The sequence below is a fragment of the Apteryx rowi genome, unplaced genomic scaffold (genome assembly GCF_003343035.1).
Source record: "Apteryx rowi isolate R43461 unplaced genomic scaffold, aptRow1 scaffold_38, whole genome shotgun sequence".
Taxonomy (NCBI): Eukaryota; Metazoa; Chordata; class Aves; order Apterygiformes; family Apterygidae; genus Apteryx; species Apteryx rowi.
The window spans coordinates 1,970,357-1,992,199 of NW_020450307.1; the positions used below are offsets into that span (position 1 = coordinate 1,970,357).

At 37.3% G+C, this 21,843-nt stretch overlaps 2 protein-coding genes across 9 annotated transcripts in view; both read left to right on the top strand.

Moving 5' to 3' along the window:
- LZIC (leucine zipper and CTNNBIP1 domain containing) overlaps window positions 1-19,945 on the top strand; it is a 34,710-nt gene extending 14,765 nt beyond the window's left edge. The window contains exon 8 of one of the 2 annotated variants that reach the window (XM_026073951.1): window positions 19,913-19,945. The gene's annotated coding sequence lies outside the window, so the exon portion shown is untranslated. Of the gene's footprint in view, window positions 1-3,515; window positions 3,604-19,912 lie in introns of those variants that run through there. The other variant, XM_026073947.1, reaches the window with a different exon arrangement.
- CTNNBIP1 (catenin beta interacting protein 1) overlaps window positions 1-21,843 on the top strand; it is a 44,029-nt gene that overhangs the window by 7,750 nt on the left and 14,436 nt on the right. For 2 of the 7 annotated variants that reach the window (XM_026073955.1, XM_026073956.1), the window contains exons 2-5: window positions 2,971-3,020; window positions 3,516-3,600; window positions 19,913-20,034; window positions 20,531-20,621. In XM_026073955.1, coding sequence (XP_025929740.1) covers window positions 2,985-3,020; window positions 3,516-3,600; window positions 19,913-20,034; window positions 20,531-20,621 — 334 coding nt within the window. In that variant the 5' untranslated portion in view covers window positions 2,971-2,984. The other 5 variants (XM_026073958.1, XM_026073957.1, XM_026073954.1 and 2 more) reach the window with 4 other exon arrangements.

Below are 21,843 nucleotides of genomic sequence, written 5' to 3' on the forward strand. Positions count from 1 at the left end.
CGCGCCCGGCGCTCCCGCTGCCCCCGGGCGGCAGGTGCCGCGGCCGGGGCGGCCTCCCCTCGCGCCTTGCGGCCCTCGGTGCCCAGCGCAGGTGCCCCCGCGGGGGGTCCGTGCGGCCGCCTTGGCACCAGGCTGCGGCGAGTCTCCAGCGGAGGGTTTGCCCGCTGCTGCTGTCGGCCTCGGCCGAAGGCTGCGTGTCCGCTAGGAGCCGGCCGCAGGGTCGGAGGCGGCACCTGTAACTTGCAGCTTGGCGTCGAGCAGCGAGGTGGGCAGCGCTTGTTGCCTGACGCGCTGCTGTCCCTCCTTGAAGCGCGCGGGAGACAGGGACAGCAAATATCAAACTAGGGACAGCCGTGTTTTCAAAATCCAAATACATTAGTGCTCCAGAAAGCAGGTAAGAGATAATGCTAGTTTCTGCTTAACATCCGGATGTGCTCCATCGGGATGCATCTACGAGCTGACTTGCATTTGCCTTCTCTCCTCTCCAGAAGAGAGTATTTTGTTCTGCTGTATATCATCTTTCATTTGGCTGTTCCTCATCTTGGTACATTTAGCAAAATAAGCTTTGATGTTCTGTAGAGGAGAGCAAGACATACTGCAGATGTGATGATTAAAAAAAAAAAAGAAAAAAATTGGAGGCAAGTTAGGTAGTTTGCTTAGTCGTCTGATCTGACTAGTCTAGCATACTGATAGCCCTGTCTTTTGAGTGTTTTGGGAACATGATCTTTTTTTCTTTTTTTAAGTAAATTTATACAATCAAAACCTTGGTGTTTTTTTTGGTGGCCACTAAGCTTGCATGCTGTAAACTTTTGCTTTTGATATTTTTATAGCTCATATGCGATGAGAAATAGCCTGCTGAAGGAGAAACATTATGTAAATGGTGAAGGGTGAGGCCAGACTACATGCTTCAAGGGGTTTATTTCGATAGTAAGGGCCTTGGAGGTGAAGGGGCATACAGAAAACTCAGTATTACTCCTTTTTTAAGTGTGGGCTTATTTTGTTATCAGCCTCAAAGCTGGCTTCCTGCTGTTTGCCTTGGCAAACAGATACAGACGGAAAATGGTGGCAGGTGTATTTCAGATACACTGGAGTGGCTTCACTTCACCATTAGCTGGAAAAGCATCTTTTCTTACACTAGGGATTGCTAGCATCTTGGTAGAAATTGGCAGCTGCCTCAGTACAATTTAGAATTTCTGGCAAATGATTTAAGTGCTTGTTTGGTTGATGTGCAATTTGATAGTGCAATTCTGCAAGGAACCCTGTAAGATTGAATAAATGCAATAGCAAACATGGTTTTGAACAAGTTAACTGATAATTGGTTGGCTGTTGGCTGAAGCTTTATGGCTTACCCCAAACTGCTTCAAAGCAGTAGTTCTGTTTTAGTTCATTTTAAACATTGCAACAGAAGTTCTAAAAACTTGTATAGGATATAAAAATGCTTCCAGTATTCTTTGACGTCCAACTGGGAAGATACCAAAATCTTCATCAGAAAAATCATTGTATAGTCTGGCAAGAATCAGTGTAATAAATGCATATCGGCTATACCATGCTTGTCATTTGCCTGAATGCCTGTTTACCATTGCATACAGGAGCTCTAGCTACATATTGCACAAGCAGTGCAGGTGTATGGGGGAAGGGGATTATTTCTTTGCCTCCCAAAAGAGAAAATGCTATGCTAGGGACCTCACATTGAAGAGAATTTGAAGCTTCTGTCTGTTCTCTTAAAAAAAGTTGGGTAACCCTGGTACATTTCACTAAATAGATTATGTCCTAACATTAAGTATTAGGAGCACACGAAAAGCAAGTTCTCAATCCCAGTTTTGTGGGAAATCTGTAGTTGTATGAATTTCCACTTTTTTACCACCTTTCCTCACTGGGTCTCATAGCACAGTAACTTTACAAGAGAAGAGAGGATTCCAAACCAATTGGGGTTGTTTTCTCATCAAAACCACAAGTGGACTGAAACAAAACCTAAATTTTGTAATTGCAAACCTTGACTGTGATATGCATCTATCTAAAAATTCAAAGTAGTTCTGCAGTTGTATACAGGCAAACCAAGTGAACATGTGCATGTTCTTGATGAGGTATAACTAACGCTAATGGGTGGTGATTTGCCTAGGAAACAACTTGTGTGAGATTGACCTGTTTGTAGTAGTTTCATACTGTTTATTACTGTTCCCTCTCCAGAATGTTTGTGTTATCTGGAATGAATATATATGTTCATATGCCTTTTAATAAATATTTCAATTCTTAAATTTCTTGTTAACTACAAAGCTTCTATCTTCATTGTTTGACCTAGGTTTAGATGTCAGAAATGCAGCAAAGTGTTGAGCGTATGGAGAAGCAAGCGGCTTTTGGAGGCTGCTGTTGAATGTGTTTGGGAAAACTTCCTGTAGGTGGTGTTTCAAAAAGGAAAGATTAGATATCTTCAGAAATATTTCCATGCATGTGGATGCTAAACTGTATTTCCTTTTATTGCAAGCTGTCATCAGACTGAATTTCCTGCTGAAATATAGCAATGAAAGTAGCCTGTTGCATCTATCCTAGCAGCATTCTGAACATAATGCAGAAGTGTTTAGACCTGGTATTAGTGTTCTTAATTGGCAAACTTTTAGGTTGTAATCCTAAGAACTGGGCCGGATGTTTACTATGAGAGTTGGCATAAGCCTCTAGATAAAAGGTAGTTATAATTCAGTTTCCACATAGTCAGAGTAAATGTCTTTAAGTTTCTACTAAGTTTCCAAATATTTTAATAGCTGTGATGATAAAACTAATCATGCATTTTCTTTATTTAAACTACTACTGTTCGATGTGGTACTTCTGGAATGGTATGGTAGGATATTCAGCCAAAAATAAACCTTGATTTTTACTAAGAAAGGTGTCAAGAATGGTAAAGAAATCTTAGCATTGAATAGTTTTCCAGTGAGCCCTCTTTAAAAAAGCACTTATTCTTGCATGTTTTTCCTATAGGCTAACCAAAATCCATGAGATCCCTTAATGTTCTTTTTAAAAGTGCTTATGTAAGTATTTCTGGTCTTCAGTGTTAAACCGTATAAGCAGAAACTGTGCATAATTCTCATTTATAGAGCCTGTTTTTAAATTTTGTTTTTAAAAGAACTCTTTACATCACAGATCTTAGATATTCTATGTTTTCAGTATAAGAGTTCTGATTTGCTGGAGAAGTAATACTATCCATTACTTTAGTTCCAAAAAAGCTTTTGCATATATACAAGTACATGAATAGTCCCAGAAGATCATAATGTTTTGATGCTGATGTATGCTGAAGATGTAAATTAGCAGAATGAAAACACTTTGTCACCTACTCCACACCCTAAGAAATGTAGGTAATGTTTGCTTGCTAGTAAGTATATGGGAGAAACATTTTATACATTTTAAATGTAATAACTTTGTAATAACAAACTTAATTTCATTTTTAAAAAGGAATTGTTTACTGTTCTTGATGTTGTTCTATCTCTGAGAATGGATGAGACTTACAGTTCTTTTTCCCTTTAAAGAGCCGTGGCCTGTCCTTGAACTTCGGTTGGCAAAAAATAAAAAAGCAGATAGACCAGAATGAGCAAAACTACGGAGTATTAATAGGTGAGAAGAAACCAAAGATCAGAAAAATAATGAAAAAAACTTGGTAATCGAATAAGGAGAATACAATTCTGGTTTTGGGATTTCCTTTAACTCAGCGTTGGGGAAAGCATTAAGTAACAAATGCTCCAAAACTTAAGGAAAGGGAATTTCTTATTTCTGTTCACTGCTGTTGATTTGACAGAACATTACAGTGCTTATATATGGTTTAAATGTCTGTTTGAATTTAAGGAGTTTAATCGTGCTTTTTGCTTTTCCAAAAGTATTCTCAGGGTTTTACAAACCCTGAAAGATTTATCAAATCTGCAAAGCCAGTTTTATTAAAACAATCATAAGTGTGAATATGTTTTGTTTTTTTATTGTTGTTGTTTGTTTTTTAACAACCTAAAAATCTTATCCGGGGATAAACTGTCATGGAAAAGAAAAAAACTCTAAAAAATTGAGCTTCTTGCATAGTTGAAACTCCTGTGTCTAAACTAGCTATTGATTGGGGAACAGAGGTAGAGCTGATAAATTTGTTTAAGTATTGCACTTACCTCAGAATGTTCTGTTTTAGTTCCTGAAAATATGTAGCCCAAGGATTTATCTGATTTTTAGAAAGTCCATTTTCTCTGTATGGTAGAGGATAACTAACAAATATGGGAGCTGCTTAAGTACTTAGCTCTGTTTATGACCATGAGCAAGCTCTGAAACTTTCTGACTCAGTTTATCCTTCTATAAAATGAGCTGACTACTTCACAAGAATGTTGTGATGTTTAATTAAAGTGTAATTGTTTTGCCTCTGAAGTCATTTAGGTCTTGATTCAATGTACGCTGCAGTCAGTGAGGAGCTTTTAATTAATTTCATTGAGCTTTAGATCAATATGCATGTACACACACCCATGTAAGCTTAAAGGAAATGTGACCTAAATTTTTGCAGCAGAGTTTCTGTAGTGCTGCAGTGCAAATACTACAACAGTTTCAAGTAAACTACTGATGACGATTTTTAGTGGAAATGAAAAGGGGGTAGTACAACTACAGTGATCTCTGGTGTCTGTTGCCATGATTTTAATAGTTTCCTAACTTTGAGTGTGCGGGATCTGGTATGGAATGCTGATAATTTCATTGTGTCTGGGAGGTTTGCTTAGCTGGTCAGGAGAGACAATATCAGACTTTGAGATAAACACAGTAACTGAATGTGCTAAAATGGTCAGCAATAGCACACTTAAAATATAATTAAGAGTTGATGCCAAACTGAGAAAAATAGGATCATTCACATGTGCTTAGCTGCTTTTTTTCAAGAATGTCTGTAGATGCCAAATAATACTCATTGGTTTACGTGGAATTCATGAAAGGTTTTGCTTAACTGAAAATTTAGTCAGCAACTACAGTAGGACTCTGATGCAGAATAAATCTTTCACAGTTCACACAACTGTTTTTGACAGTTTTCTCATGTCTCACTGTCATGATTCTTAGTTTTCGCTGGCTTTTACAAAAGACATTTTAAATCTTAAATAAAACTATGTATGTGTGAATAGTAGGGGGTGGGGATACATCTTTGGCCCTTTGTTTTTAATATATCGGTTTCTATACTCTTTCTCAGTAGTTGTAATTTTTGGCATAACTGCTAGGAGCTCCTTCCTTTTGCTGGGAAACCGAATATAATAAAGATGTACTGTAATTTTACTAAGGGTTTGGAAAGTGCAGAAATCTGCCTGCAACTTAAGTAACTTTTTTTTCCCCTGTTCTACTTCAAATTGGTGGCTGATGCGTACAACACTGTTCAGGGAAACTTTTTAAAGTGGTGAGGAATCCCACAGTAGCATTAATTTGCAGAAGGACCTGCCTCGTCTTGAGTGTTGTTGTCAATGGTCTCTGGGCACACACCTGGGATTATCTTCCTGTATATATAGGAGGTCTTGGAACAATCAGTTTGAAGTGTTTAGCTTCATTAGTGTCAGTCTCTGAATAGATCAGACTTACCAGACAATTGGTGTACAGGTCTCCATGCAGCTCAGTTTGGTTGCCTTTAGCATATGTGTGTTTTCAGTCTGTGATTTTTCCAGTCTTTATTGTATTCTGAAAGAAATAAATTCAGCACTGATGGGACTTCATGTAACCCTTAACCTGTAGTCAGTAGTTTATTTCTCTCTGGCCCATGTATTAGTACACTAGTGTTAAAGGGAGATTTCTGCTGTCAAACTAATGAGCTCATACAGGATTATTTCACAGTTCAGGACTAATACAACTAACTTTACACAGAGGATTGTGTCTAGAGAGGAAGGAAATTGTATCCCTGTTCCTGAGAAATAGGAAGCCTCCTGAACACAAAATTTCCTTCCCTGTAATCGCACTTTACCAAAAAATACAGATGGCAAAATGCCTCTAGTAAAATTGATAGGCAGTTAGGGATTTGTTTTAGGTTCATGAATCTTATAAATTATCTGTTGAAACTAACCAGAATTCCTTTTCCTCCTCTTGCCATCAGGTGTCTTTGCAACACGGTCTAGTCTAGTGAGCTAATGAAGGTATTGAAAATCCTTTTCTTGTGCTTTTTATTAACTGCTGCAGCAAAGAAAGGAACTGGCACACTTATGCATGTGATTAAGACAGCTATTTAGTTTCTAAAATACTAGCAGAAAAAGTTCTTAATGAGTATTCTATTATTATAATCCTAGGAGAAGAGGTGTCTTGCCCATGTTATCCCATGTTAATGATGCTACCCGATCACTGAGGATGCAAGTGTTCTGTGCTGTAGTTAGTGCAGCACAGATGATCGAGGAATATATTCATATTAGACAAGTAGTCATTAATTCCTAGTTTGACTTTCAACAAGACCTATTCATAAAATACCTCTTTAGTTGGTTAAAAACAAAAAACAAAAACCCACAAACCATACATTGATTCAAAACTGAAAGGACTCCTTTGAAATTTTTTTTAACTATCATTCACATGATTATGCAGAGCATCCATGTGGAAAGCAGTGAAGAGGTAGTGTTTTGTTGCTCTAAAGAGGCGAGATTAGTAGGTGTCATAAGGAGTATCTTTGTCACTATTTTCAAGCAAATTTGGTTGATGTATGAGGCCAAAACAGTATTTCTTGCTGTTGTCCAATGCTTTTGGTAGTCAACAGCTATTAATTTGAAAGTGTCTGTGGTGCTAACGCACAGTATTTTGATACAGCATTGCAAAATATTAAAGTGCTAAATAGTCACCTAATAATAGCTCACATTTTAATTGCTTTCAAAAAAATCTAGTTAACTATAATCTGTCTACTATAAAAGAGCTGTAGGCTTTTTCAATGTAAAATGTATATGATCTAGGATTAATGGTGTTCAAATGTCAGTATAAATTAGAGGGCAGCATAGGCCACATTTTAAATTGAAAGCTATCTCTAATATGCTAGGCATCTGTGGAAAGATACTATGTTGATGAGTACCAAAGAAATGCCTATAAATGGTTCTTCAGCACGTGGAATAGTGGAGGGAAATCCTTCCAGTAGGCATTACTCATGATGTCTGCCATTTCTGGTTAAATATAACAATGCAGTGTGCTTAAGCTGCTGAGAAGAGAAGCTGGTCACTAGACCACAGGCAGTTTGACTCCAAATATGGTACTTCTATTTCTTGGGGATTGTTATTGCATGCTTGTAAATTGAAATTAAATGTTATTGTTGTTTTAAATGCTTACAGATACTTACTGGAATTTTGCTGATTCTGTTTTTAAACTGTTCTGTAAGGGTTTATGATTCATTAATAGTGTTGCTTGTCGTCTTGTAACATTGACTGAAATGTCAGTTTTTTGCACTAGCCGGAGTTTAGCAGAGCAATTTAATGCCAAAAATCTGAATACAAATCTAGTATTATTGAAATGATTTGGTTGGAAACATACCAAATACTGAACTGTTCCTTCATTAGAGCTGCCCGGTAATTCTGAAAGCATGATTGTTCATGCGTATTTCTATTTCCTGTTCCATTTCAAGCCAATTGAGAATTACTGAGGAAGACTGAAAACAACTTGCACCTTGGGCATTCACACATACCTGCATCAATTCTGGCATTGTACTTTTTCGCAGAGACGTAGTGGGCTTGTTTTTAGTTCATTATGAAGACTGAACCGATTTCTTGATTCTGCAGTGAGCTTATTCTTTGTCAGTGTTTATACTCCGTGAGTGTAGTTTGTTTACATCCCATGAATGAAGTTTTTTGTAGCCTGTTGAGTTTGGCTTCTGTAATAAAAATGGAAATTGTCAGGAAAACACAGTCTTAATGCTAAGGATCTGTAAGTCTTCAGAGGTAAGCACTGCAAGTCCAGCTTTACCACTTCTTGCAGAGCTGCTTTGAAAACGTGACTTTGGTCATAAGGCTGGCTGAGTCCGCCAGGAGCTGATGTGACCACAATTGTTGGTTTGGATCTTCCTTATGCATGTGTGTATTGCCCTTGGGTCAGTTTCTGAAATGAATGCAGAACAGACGAGTCCTGAAGGAGACTGTCATTGGTGTCTGTGATTAATAGCTAAAAACATGATACTTCCTAGGTGGAAGCGCTATATGGAGATATATATATATGTGCAGTATATATGCAATAGTATGCCTACCGTATAAAATGGTACAGATACATTGAAAATAATTTGTTGTTTCTTGTAAAGTATTGATAAAAATTTTAACTAGTTACATCTGTGGTGCTTAATTTTTTCACTAGTTTATAGTTTCCAGTTAAAATCAACCTGTAAAAATAAAGCTGACTTCTTGAGAACAAGAAAACCCATACTAAGATTGTGTGATATGTTTGTATGCTGGAAACTTGGTTTTCCATTTCTGAAAAGCTAGAATATTTACAAAGAGGTCCATAGAAAGCACTGCCACGCAGTTGTTTTGATCATGAATGTGGAACTCCTTTTTACAACTGTAATTGTTTCGTGTGGGATACCTGGTAGTTAAAATCATTGGCTATCTATCATTATTGCCTAATTTACTGTTTAGAAGATTTGTAGCTTTGTTATAAATAAGGGATGAGGTGCATGAGCCGCTGTGAAAGATGCTAGGTGTTAGGACAAGAGCAGCGCTCTTCATTTCAGCTGTTGAAGATCATCTTGACTAAAGTAAGGTATTACAACATTTCTTTAGAGTTGTTTCTTTGGCTTGGGATAAAATTTGTCTATAAACTGCTGTAGCTAAGTTTTTGTCACTTTTTAAAAAATGACGAGTTCCTCTCAAGTTTGAATACCTTTGTGAAATAAAAATCTTTTTAAGATTTTGCTCATGTTACATTTAATTTCAGAGATTTCAAGCTGGCTGACATGAACTGCCTAAAAACATGTGCTGTGCTGTCTCTTTTTAACTGCATAGGGCATGAGAGATGCTTTCTGTTTGAGAGGTTGCTGCTATGATATGGCAAAAAAAAAGTATTTTATGTTTGTGTGCCTGAAGGTCAGGAGGCAAGGATTAAGTTCATAAAAATGATGATTATAAAGGTAGGGTTTATTTATTTATTTATTTTTTAAACAGTTAGCTTGAACATTGATGTTAGAACTGTTTCTTAAACTGGGGAGCTTTTTCAAATGTGCTTCATTATTACTTTTGATGTTCTTTCAGAGCTCTGAAAAGTGATGCACTTCTGTAAAAATAATAGGAAGAAGGCTGCTTGTTTTTATAAATTATCTTGTCTAAAGGACAGTGGCTAGGGCTGTTCCCCCTCCTTCTTCAGGAGGGAGGATGGGAGGACTGTTTTATCTTGTCTGAAATCTAAATCTCACGCTCGAGGGATGTGAACCTTCCATTGGAGATCTGTCTGTAAATTGACTAAAATCTGATACTGGGATCCAGATTACAGAATCAGCTAGAAGATAACACTAGATGTGGAAAATAGGACAGAAAATACGCATTAAATACTTCAGCTCTTACTCTTCACCTATAAATAGGTAGCTGTTATGGATTCTTCATTGTTGTATCCCTCTGGAGATGGGAAATAACACAGCCTCCAGCTGCCTGTGGCTGAAGGTCATGAGTCAGATTGAATTAGAGGAAAATTTGTAGCAGGATTTTGCTGTCTCTTGTTCCTGACTTCAGGTTTCAGGCTCCAGCTTGGAAGGTTTTTAGGGCTCAAGCTGTTCTCTGTAAAATGTCATTGAAAATTAACAAGGCTTAAAGGTGCAGCATCCCCTTGCACTTATAAGTTTCCCAGTATGACCATTTTTAACCATTGAAGTACTCAATAGTATAACTGTGGAGGCTAATAGCTTAACCTTGGATAATGATATCGTAGAGTTAAAAGGACCTATTCATGCTGGCTGTTAACTCAATTTGTATAGTACAAATGAAACCTGCAGCAGTTGGTTTTATTCACCGTAACTCCTTATCTGAGCTTTTATAATCCTATCCCTTTAATCGAGGTTTTTAGCTGCCTTGAACAGAACCAGCCGAATTCAAGAAAAAAATATTTTTCTAGCTGAACTAACTCCTATTGGATTTCTCTTGACTATAACTGGAAATGATACAGTATATTAAAGAAGTAGTCAGCTGTAACCTACATTTTAAAGAGCTTGCCAGATGTCTGCTGTAAGTACCCTAAATTATTAAGACTGAATCTGTAAATTATTACCCCTTTACTTATACTGTCAGTTTATTGCCTTTCTTTTGCTCAATTTAGACTGTGCAAATTGTTCAGTTTCACTTTGATTTTTCCTATACCAGTAAAATGTGGGCGTTCTGAATTTCAGCATTACAAAGGACTAAAGTGTAAGGGGAGATGCATAATTGGAAGGAACAAAGGCTTGCATTGGTTTTTGTTGCATTAAATAAGCATGCCTTTAAAATGAAATGGAGTACTTAAGTAGTTTGCCTCATGCACAATTTATAAATGTATCATTAAAAAAAAATTTTTCCAGTGGAATGTGATTTTTTTAAGGGGCTGGGGACGTGGTGGTGGTGGAATAATTTAAAATTCTTTATTAGGAGCCCTTCTGCAGCGTTGCCCAGCAGAGAAAGCCCTTAAAGGTTTCAAATTTATAAGAGTGACAGTGTAGGTGAAAGTGAGGGAAATACAGTTATGAATCTTATAATTTTCAGTTGCTGTATGTTGGAGTCCTCTACTGAAAGCATTCAGTCAAAATAGTTCTTGCTGGTGAGCTTGAGTTTTCCGAGGAGCTGTTTCCATGTGTTCATAAAATAAAGCTGTTAAACTGAGTTGGTGTCCAGATTTTTTCTGTATGCCTTTTTGAAAACAGGGTAGCTGATGTTCTAAATCTAGTTAGGAAAAAAAGGTAGCTAATATAAAAGGTAATGTTTTTCATTACGTACTGTATTCTTGTGTCCAGGGTCAGTAACTGAAGGGAAGCCCAAGATGGGCCCTTAATTCACTTTTGGGAAGTTTGTTTTTGTTTCGTTTTGTTTTCATAATGATAAACTTTTCAGGATAGCTAACTTAGTGTGGAAAGGTGGGGAAGCATCTCTTACACCAGAAGAGAAGTTAAAATTCCTTAATCCCAGTCTGCCTTGGCATGCTGCTTGTGAAGTAGCCTAACTTTTTTTCAGGCATACCTATGTCTTCTGGTTCCAAATCATGTCCAGTTTACTCTCATCCCAAAGCTACTGCCTTGCTAGAAGGTGTGGCTTCAGTCTATCGCGTTTTGTGTGAAGAAGGTGATATTTACACTTCCTTTTGCAACGGAGGCAGGGCTCACGCTCTTCCCCCTGCCAGATTGGTTTGGTACGCAGGCAAACGGAGAACAGGGATTGCAGGCGTGCTTGGCTCTGCCCAGTGCACATGTTGGGCCTTGCAAAGCCGAGAGCATTCCTGTGATCCTCACCCTGCCCTCCTTCGGGCAGAATGAGGAATGAAGTGCTGGAGAACAGGACAGCTTTTCCAGTTACTTACTGAGCAACCTTATTTACTGCTTGGGAAAGGCTGAGAACATTTTCAAACCCAAATTTGTTGCTTTGGCAAAGCTGTACTGGCAGCCGTGGCTGAAACATACAGATCTTTCTCACTTGTTATTCTGTCTTGTGAATCATATTAAAAATAAATGAGAACTAAGTTTCATTCCCTACGCATGCCAAACAAGGGGAAATTAGGTGCCTCAATTATGTCCATTTTGCAGTATGTGTTGCATGCAGCAGGACAGACTTGCACAGTTCAGTGAAGGATTTAATTCTTTCAGACTAAGACTACAGCTTTTTAAATGCAGAGATTTTTTGTCTTTTTCATGACAGAGGGATTGATTAGTGGCATTGTAGGATAGAATCATTTTTAGCTTCAAAATAGATAGATATTGACAACCAAAACTTTCTGTTTGACTTCCAAATCTGCTTCACCCTTACTTGGAGAGACCAGTTCCAGATTTGACAGAACAGCGCATTTTGTATGGCTTCATCAGCTTCTGGCATCTCTTTCTTTAATGCTAATTAATCTGGGATATTATTACCATGAATTCAGCAGAGACCTTAGTATTTCTTTGCTCAGGCCAATAAATATCAATGAACATGTAACTTGAATTCTGAATAGCTTTGGATTCTGCGTACCTGAGTGTGAAAGGTACTCTGTTCCCCAAATCTTAAGCTGAAATTTATATTAACTTAGTTGAATCTTTTCTTGTTTAACTGGAAAGGAGGAAAGGCTGGCTACCTACGTTTAGGTCTAGATTCAGATTCTTCCATATCCCATTCGTACTCTTGAATGAACAGCCTTCCAGTTAAGTTCTGTTAATGCTGTGGGAATTTCTTCAGTCCAGTACATGACAGTTCTCGTTTTGCTATTTCCCTGTCTTGTCTTTTTGTGACGAAAATACAGACTGAAATGTTAGCTTTCAGGGAGTGTTTCGCATATGCAGTATAATATATCTGACAAGAATAGGAATTCTTCTATGTTTTACTTACAAACATTAGGATTCGATAGTGCTTTTGATAAAGGTTTGTTTATGATTTATAGGATATGCAAAATTAGTTGCTGTTTGGTTTTCTCTTTGACGATGATCAGCTGCCAGGATCCAGCATTCGGCATGTTGCGTCCTGATGTCGATTCACAGTCTCCTTATACTGTTGTGATTCAGTGACATGTATTTTAAAAACATATTTCTTTTCAGTTACTGTGCTTTATGTTTTAGCTTAAAAACCCATTTAGCCCAACTGTGTTTGGAGAAGCAGCACAATCTAACTGATAGAATCGGAGACCAAGACTTTGACCTCTTTACAGCTGCCTTGTGGACTTCTCTGAACTTGTAAACATTGCTTCACTGCTTTTAAGTTTTTCTATATTAAAAAACCCCCCTCACTTTTGGAAGCAGCCTAAAACCTATGTGTAAAGCGTTGCAAGGAAGTAGAATTCTTTGAGAGAAGGATAAGGATAGATTGAAACTGGAGTCTTGGTCCTTAGAAAGGAGTTTGCATTCTGCCATCTCTTTATCTTGTTGAACAGCCCAGACTCTGTGCTGAGGAATTTATTGGATGCACAGAGTTTTAAGTAAAGGTCCTCGTGTGTTTTTTATCCTCTTAAATCCTGACTAGGAATTTAAGCCCATGGTGGCAATAAGAATTTTGACTAAGTCTGAGAGATGATTTTATTTTCTTGTATTCTAGCGGCACCTCCATTGGAAGGTGTTCGGTTATTCTCCTTTGTGCTTGTGGGACGGTGTGGTAAGGGCTGGGGTTTGGCAGGATCTCATGACCAAGAGAGAATCTGAATCTTACTTTTCATGGTAGTTGTGCTGATTGGTGAAACTGGGCCAAGCAGCTGTTTGTAGTACCTGCCTGATTGTGGAGAAGGCTGTGTGAGGGCAATGTGATGCAGACCTACCTACATCCTGACACATTAGTAATCTAAATGAACTAATTGCTGCTCGTTTAGGCAGAGGGACAAAAACTTGGAACTGAGCAAAGGCAAAAATAAATGATGTTCTGACTTGGCAGGAGAGGAAGGTGGATACAGGTGAGCAAAGCAGCAGAATTCAGAGCTGGTGATCTTAACTGAGCCAAAGATTTAACTCACCTGAAAAAAACTGGGATGGTTCGTTTTGTAGCACATGGGTCTATTGGGACATTTAAGATGGTGAGCAAAGCTCATGCTGGTGGTGGTTCAGCTGTTCCTCAGCTGTCTTGCTAAACTCTTTCTAGTATTTTGGACTCTTCCCTCCCACCCCCAAAATACCCAGTTGCAAAATATTTTCAGATCTTATTTCTTAGGGTTCATTAAAGATGTACATGGAAGTGTCTTTGTATAATTGAAAATGTGAGAAGTGTGAGCTGATGTTTAGAACAGAGATAGGAACAAGTTGGTAATAGCCTTGGTGTGAATTTGGACTGGTCACCAGACCCTATAGACTTCATTTTTGTCCTTGCACTTTTAAGAATAAGTAGTGAAACCTAATTTATGTGATTTTTCTCCAGTTATTTTGGAGCCTTTAGCAGTAAAGGTGCTTGTTATTCAGAGGATTTGCCCTGTGGTTTAGCGCAGAAGTTCTCAAATTACAGCGTGTAAGCTTGAGGTTCCTTCCGTTTATTTAAGTTGTGACAGAGGCGAGGTGAGTTCAGCTAGGGGCAGCCACATGAATCTGACAAAGATAGCACATTTTTAGTGCTGCTGCTGACTTTTAGAGGGACACAGTTTTTGCTCGAAACTGGAACTATCTATAGTTTAACCCTTCTGGTTGGTCATGAAAACATCCTGTATGTAGACTATATTTCAATATGCAGTTGAATTCATCTGAATTTATAGTTTCAGGCAAGCATTTCATCTTTTTGTTTTCATTTGTGTTTGGTGGTAAATATAATAAAACGTAATGCATAGATTACTGTTATTTGCCACTTGGGGGAGGATTGGGAATTTTAATGGTAACTGTAAATATGCTGTTACTCTCAGGATATAAATGCATCTCCAAAGTGGTTAGTTCTTGCGTGTGTGAGTTTTTTTTTCTTTTTTTTAGGAATGAGTTCTCACAGTTGTATGGTGAGTGTACAGTGGTGGTGGTGGGGTTCTTTGAAGTCTATAGAAATGAGAACAAAAATTAGTTACTGTAAGTGGTCCTGTTGTCAATGCTGTAGATGATCTTTCTTGGGATTGCACTGCGTATTTAGAGGGCAAGAATAGTGGGAACTAGTTAGTGAAGGAGAAATGTATGGTTTAAATAGGCCTTTCATAACAGGCAGTTCCTCTCCTCCGGAGAGGTGGAGTGATTCTTCTGAGCCATTGGTAAAGCTCTGCCGTTTCCAGCACTTGTTAGCAAGAGCTGCTGTAGAAAACCTGTAGGTGAAGCTAGCAGGTATTTTGGATCCAGCCTCACGCTGCTAGATCTGGTGTATGGAATAGTTGAGTAGCTCTCCACTGCTTTTATCTTGTTTCTCTGCTAGTAATGGCATCTGTATGGGGTGGTGAACAGCCGTGAAGGAAAAACAATCACTTCATTTGAGAGTTTGAACCAGTTGGCTTACAGGCTCATGAAAGGGATGGTGAGACTTACAAATTCTTACCAAGCCCCAATACCCAGTATCAGTTCTAAAATAGGTTCAGAAATATGTCCTGAGTCTTAAAAAAACAAAACAAAAAACCCCTATATAGCTATGTTAGCTGTTGGTGACTGAACATTGAGGTTGGTCTGAAAAGTTCTGTGCAAAGGGTTTTCTAACTCAACATTCAAGTGTCATCTTCATAATTGCTATATTCAGATAACATATGCATAGTTGAAAACAATAATTTTGGTCAAAATCACCATACTTTCCATTTCTTCCTGGTTTTCTCCTAGTTTGAGGAGTTTTTTTCCTCAATTCTTTGGTAAGTTATGCTTTTTTTTTTTAATCTAGAAGAAATTACATGTAACTACTTTTATTTGCTTTTCCAGAGAGTTGAGTTTTATGCTGAAAGCTTTTTAAAGAATGCAAAGCTTGAATGCATTCCATTCTCAAATGACTGGGAATGTCATTGGTATGGATAGGGTGCAAATGTTGTGGATGAAGAATGGCTTGGCTTTTTAAAAACTTATTCTTTCAAAATAAAAAGGGTCTGCAAATCCCAGACAAGCCTAGAGGCTGTGATTTAAAACCTATTGAAGGGTCTTTCTGGTCTTCAGTTTGTATATTTCTGTAATGTTTGCTCATTTGTTTTTGCAGGGCAGTTGCCTCATACTTTTTTTCCAGCTCTGATCATTAATCGGGACTGAACACTTGGATTATCTGATCTTGTGTGTTTTTTTAGAAGCAGGTATGTTGGCAGGGAAATCTCTAATGTTTTATTGGTTTGGGAAGAGAGAGAGTAAGGGGTACTTTCTTCACAGGTATACATATATGTGAAGAAAGCGTGTGTGGGTATACATGCACACAGACATGCAAATATATTATGTATGTATGTATTTTTATATACACATACATACCTCCCAGAAAGGGTTATACAGTTAGGAATAATCCTACTAAGTAATATTTGATTATATATAGCTTTCTTGAAAAAGCAAAACGATAATGCTTTGGTAAGATTTTTTCCTGTTCTTCATATATAAAGATGTATTGTGTTGTCTTCTACTCATAGACTAGCTTTGTAAGTGGTTGTGGAAATTTACTGATGTAATTACACAATGTATACACTGAGTAGTATTTGTCATCATAAATTGTGTCTTATAAATAAGAGACATGTAAAAGCTTTATATTATAGGAAAAGAGATGGCTTAACATGTTTTTCACACTGGGGTCCCGGTATTGTCTTAAGATCTTTGTCTTTCTACTTTAATGTCATCACTTAGGAAAAACTGTGGTGGCCAAGAAGATGATCCCCCAAAATAATTGTGAAATGTATGAAGATCAAAGTGCTATTGCTCTCAATTTGGCCTCTGTATGCATATATTTTGGTAGCTTTTGATACATGTTGAGTATTTTGATCCTTCTTCCCCTCACCTCCCATATTACTACTACCTTTGTAAGGTATTCGCTGAATGGGTAAACCTTAATTTATCTTTCCTGTTAAATAAGTATTTCATGATTAATCTGTCTTGGCTGAAGCTTGTTTTAGAAGAATTAGGTTCAGGTAGGCATGGAATATTCCATCACCCCTTTTAAAGTATGAGAAATTAATGAATAATTGAAAGATTATTGTGACGGAAAGCAATAGGTAATTTAATTATACTTATTGACAACAAGTCTGTAATATTTGTCATGCAATGGGTTGTGGAAAAGTGTGGCTCTCTGTAGCTGGAACGGGGGTAACTGTGGCATTTTCTTGGTGCTTGTAGGTACTGCCACCTATTGGTATATAACTTGCTCATTTTTAAACCAAAGGTGTGTTACTGTGTTTCAATGAGATTATTTTGATTCTGTAAAGAAAACACTCTAGTTTCAGAAAGAACTCTCTCTTCTCAGTGCAATACCTGACATGCTGATGCAGAGACCAAGAATATGAAAAGGCTTTTATTCACTATTATAGAGTTGTTTTCTTCTGTAAACTTGATTTTTTTCTTCCAGCTTATTTATGATATGAACAGCCTACCTCTCAAGTGATGCACCCTTGAAACGGCTATTACCCTATATTAAATTACTTGCAAGCATTTGGTCTCTGTCTCTGGCCACTAAATCAGTTGACCTATTAGTCTTTGTTCCCTTATTAATCACATTTCTTAATGGATCTTTGGGGTATTTGGAAGGAGAGGTTTGTCTAAACAAACTATCCTGAAAGCTAACCTAGTTATGAGTTAAATATCAATATACACTAAATCTATTCATATTACAGAATTCAAAATCCAGATTTGAGAGAAAGACAGTAAGAATGTGATATATTCCTAGAATCATTTTTAGAAACTAACTGCTCTAAGGGTAGATTGCTTATTTGTGGCATTTGGTTCTGTAATTCTGCCAAACTAGTCAATATATGCTTATGTTTCCAAACATGTTATACATATGTGCTTTATCATCATGCTAATTTACACAACAAAATACTGTGATTACTCCTGAAAATGTTGCACATTTTTCCTCTGATTTCCTAATCTAGAAATTGTAGTTGACTTTTTTTTTCTATTTCTGCAGTAGTAAATGAGTTCTTTCATAGCTTGAACTTTCCTGTCATCCAGGTCTGTTGACTGACTGTGATGTTAGTAAACTTTGCTGCTGTCAGTCTCCAAGTCTGAGTTTCCTGTAGAGTGACAGACTGGTGCAGTTTGGAAATGCTAAAACAGCAGAAATTGGTATAACCTGGCACATCAACACAGTGGTATAATACACATATTACTTAAATAGAACTTTCCAATTGATTAAAAAAATAAGAAACTTGATGCCAAATATTTTTTTACAAGAGCTCTAAGAGAGCTATCTCTCTTTATATAGGAGAGTAGAGAGAAAAAAGTGTGGTGGTATTTGAGGTATAAATGTAATGTATACTAGAGAGGGGCACATGCAGGTGAAGAAATGAGATGGGATTATATAGGACAGTCCTGTTCTGTTGCTTGTGCTTTTTTTTCCCTCTAACTTGATTTCTCTGATACTAATGCAACACCTTCCCCCCTCAAGTAACTGTATTCTAAAAATAAATGTATGCAGTATTGCAATATTAAGAACCAGACACAACTTTTCAATCTTTCAGGCTTATTTGGTATCTAGATAAACATTTTTTATTTTATCCATCTCAGAATATGCATAACTTATCTTTTGTTGACTGTTATTTTGTTCATTGTCTTACTATTGATAGTATTACTTGCTATCATTCAATAAATTGCATTGTGGAATACAACTCCTGGTAGCATAATTCAATCTACTTACTTTAGAGTTGACACTACACAAAATCATGGATTGTTTTATTCACCCTTCAGAAAGCAGTTTGCTGATTATATCAAAAAAATATGATAACCCTGCACATTTACAGGCTGCAAGTTTTCAAGCACAACCATATATATTATATCAGTGTAATGCAAATCTTCCCACTGGAAACTTCTTCAAGTAGGACTGACGATATACCTTTAGGTACTGTTTACCACTGTCTTCATCATGTTAAATAAAGTTGGGTGGTAAAGCCTGTCTCTGCAGATGTTACTGAAGTTTGCATTATTTCTGACTCATTCAGGAGGACCAGTGTATGATTTTAAACTGTTTCCACACCCAGATTACTTTCCCCTTAAAAATAATAATGATAATAAAGGTGTTGGGGAGGTGGGGAGGAAGGTTGGTATTGACTATAAGAAAACTTAAAATGGAAAAGTGTTGTCTGAACCTGTTGTTACGGTCTTCTCTAAGCATGCCCAGCGTATTCCCATGGTTACTAAGGTTCAAGAAGTTCGATTTATAGCTTAGTATAGGACCAAACTCAGTTCTGTGAATGCAAACTAATTTGAGGACTATTCTGGAGCCACTTCTCCCGGGTGCGTTGTGGAAGAGTGGCACGTGTACACCTACATCCAGGGACTCCTTAGTGGGCTTTAAGTTTCTCCAACACACAGCACTGCTAAGAGGTTTGGTCCTGTACTAGTATATTATGTAAAGCACCATTATTTTGTGAACTTGCAATTAAGGTTTTTATTAGTGTTGACTGAAAAATTATCTTGGAGCATGTTTGTTAAGAACAACTGAAGATTATATCTGAACAGTTCTGCTGTGTCTTGGTAAATACCATATTGTGGAATTTAAATAGTTACAGGGTACTCAGGCAGCGAAGTATAATGATGCTGTACCATAAAGAATTTAGATAGCATAGTCTGTTTGTTCCATAATGTAGCTATTCTTGGTTAAAATAAAAAAGCAAAGTTTCAGCTTTTAAATGACATGAGAAAGGATGCTCAACTCTATTCCTTCCCTGCTCCTGTCCCTTTTTTTTTTCCCGTCTCCAAAACAGTTACATAGACTTTATTTTACAGAAGGATGAAGTGGCCTTTATCACCTTAAAAAAAATAAAAATAAAGTTTAAAAAAAAAAAAAGAAGGAAAAAGACTTAGGAATTTAGATTTCATCCAGCTTTTATTGGCCGTTGTAAGCTCGATGACTGTGTATGTTGCATCCTGGTTTCATGTTGACCGTGATCATTTAAAAAAAAAAAAAAAAAAAATCAAAGCACAAGCTTTTCTGTCAGGGTAATTCTTTCATCTAGTTATTAGAATTCTCTTTTTCTACCCATGCAGTAATGTAACAACAGATAATGAGCTAGCAGTAATGTGAATATCAGTCTCTCTGAATATTTGAGTTACATGCATAAGGCCCAATTTAGCTGTTTGGATTTTTTAAGGATTTTTCTGAACAAGCATGTGATTCCTGACTCTCCCAGACTATTACATAGTCTGCCCCTTGGTAAAAAAATAGGTAGTTTGGAAATTAAACTCTCCTAATGTTCATGTTCCACCCTATTAACTCTTTTGGTTTGTGTTATTCTGATCTTGTTGTATTTTCAGGAAGTCCAGGAGCTGGCAGGAGGGGAATGAACCGTGAGGGTGTCCCCGGAAAGAGTCCGGAGGAGATGTATATTCAGCAGAAAGTGAGAGTCCTACTCATGCTGAGGAAGATGGGATCAAATGTAAGATGCACTGTCATAACCCATATTTTGTGGCTTTCTAGACATGATGTTGTAGTAATTGAGATAGCTAAATCAATGATGGCTAAAACAGTTCAGCAATAAAACCAGACCATCACCTGCCCATCTCAGCAATTGCTATTATCTGTGCTCAGATAATATTTAAGCAAAAATCAGTTGTGTGAAGCTTGTGATGCCTGAAACTAAATCTGAACATCTGATAATTTTTCTATAGACAGCTAAGTTGTTCATTTCTATAAAACCAACAAAATAAAGCAAGTGTTTTATGGTGACTTTGACTCTCTTCGTAACTGTGTGATGTATCAGCTTGCTGCTGTAGCCTTGCTGGTGTTATAATTAGGGCAAATAACGATTAGCTTAAACTGTTAAAGAGTAGAAATAGAGGTAACTATGGCATTTATTATTAGGAACTCAGAAATTATGTTTTCAGTCTTTCTTCGTTTTCCTTTTTGCTGACTGACTCTCTGTACATTTCCAGCTGACTGCTAGTGAAGAGGAGTTCTTGCGCACATACGCGGGTGTAGTGAATAGCCAACTTAGCCAGCTTCCTCAACACTCAATTGATCAGGGTGAGTACGGGGCATAGAGGGAAAGGGACGACTGTAACTGTTGGAAGCAGCCTGTACAGTTTCTCCTATACAATTTTTTCATTGATCATAGGCATCTTTCATGCAATGGTGCTGGAAAGAGAAAACAGTTTTTAAGGTGACTTTTTTTTAAAGCCTCAAAATATTGAGATATGACACAGATATAGGAAGTTTGAAGGTGAGCTACCAAATTTCAGATTGACTTTTGTCTTCGATATTTTCTTGGTCTGTTTTAGAGAGTTGTAGATGCTGAATAAAGACTCTCATACTTCACATACACCAGGAGTAGAGGATGTCACATTTGCACATCTTTTTCCGGTGGCTGTTCATCTTGACATTGATCTTTATCTATATGCAGTTTTATTTGCCCTGTTTTTATTTAATCTTTGAGAACAGTCTCAGTAAACACCAAATTTAGGATCCTATATTCCAGTAATAATATGCTTCCTACTTAAACCTGTCCAGAAATCTATGGCATGTGCAATTCAGTTCCTGCTGTAATCTGTGGAGAACTACAGTGTACTGTTCAACAGGTGGTTTTATGTTAATGAATAAAGTCTGTCTTGGGTATACCTAGCATTCCTTAGGATGAAGAGCATTATGTTAAACATCCTATTCTCCGTGATAGTGCAAAACACTGACAGCCAAATCCTATGAGTTGAATGCGTCTACATAGCTTCCCACAGTATTTAATGCATTAAATGGAAATAAATTGTAAACTGATTTTTCTTACAGGCATAGTTAAATTCAGGCATGCATAGGCTCCTACAATTCTGAGTGTCTTACTGTATCCAGTAAGACAGGTCTTCTGCATCAGATAACTTTCTGAATTTTTGATATTTATTCTTAAACTGGACATCTGTGCTTAGCAACAAAATTGGGATAGCTACTTGAAATTTCATGCTCAAATCTGCTTAATATATGTTGCACATAGTGGTTCAGCAGTAGAAGTTTCTATCTTGTGCTGAAATAATACAATGTTTCCATAAAGAACTTTGAGATATGGTACAGTAGGAGGTAACTGCTGCAGTAAAAATTCCATGTTGTTCTGGTAAATTATGAAATATTTAATGTGCCAATCTGTTTAGTTGGGTACTGTATGATTTTGATTTGTTTTGTTTATATTCCCATTAAGGGGATGACATATGTGTTGCTTTTGTGAATCCTTCACAGAAGTCTTGGTAAACACGTGTGGCGCTACTCT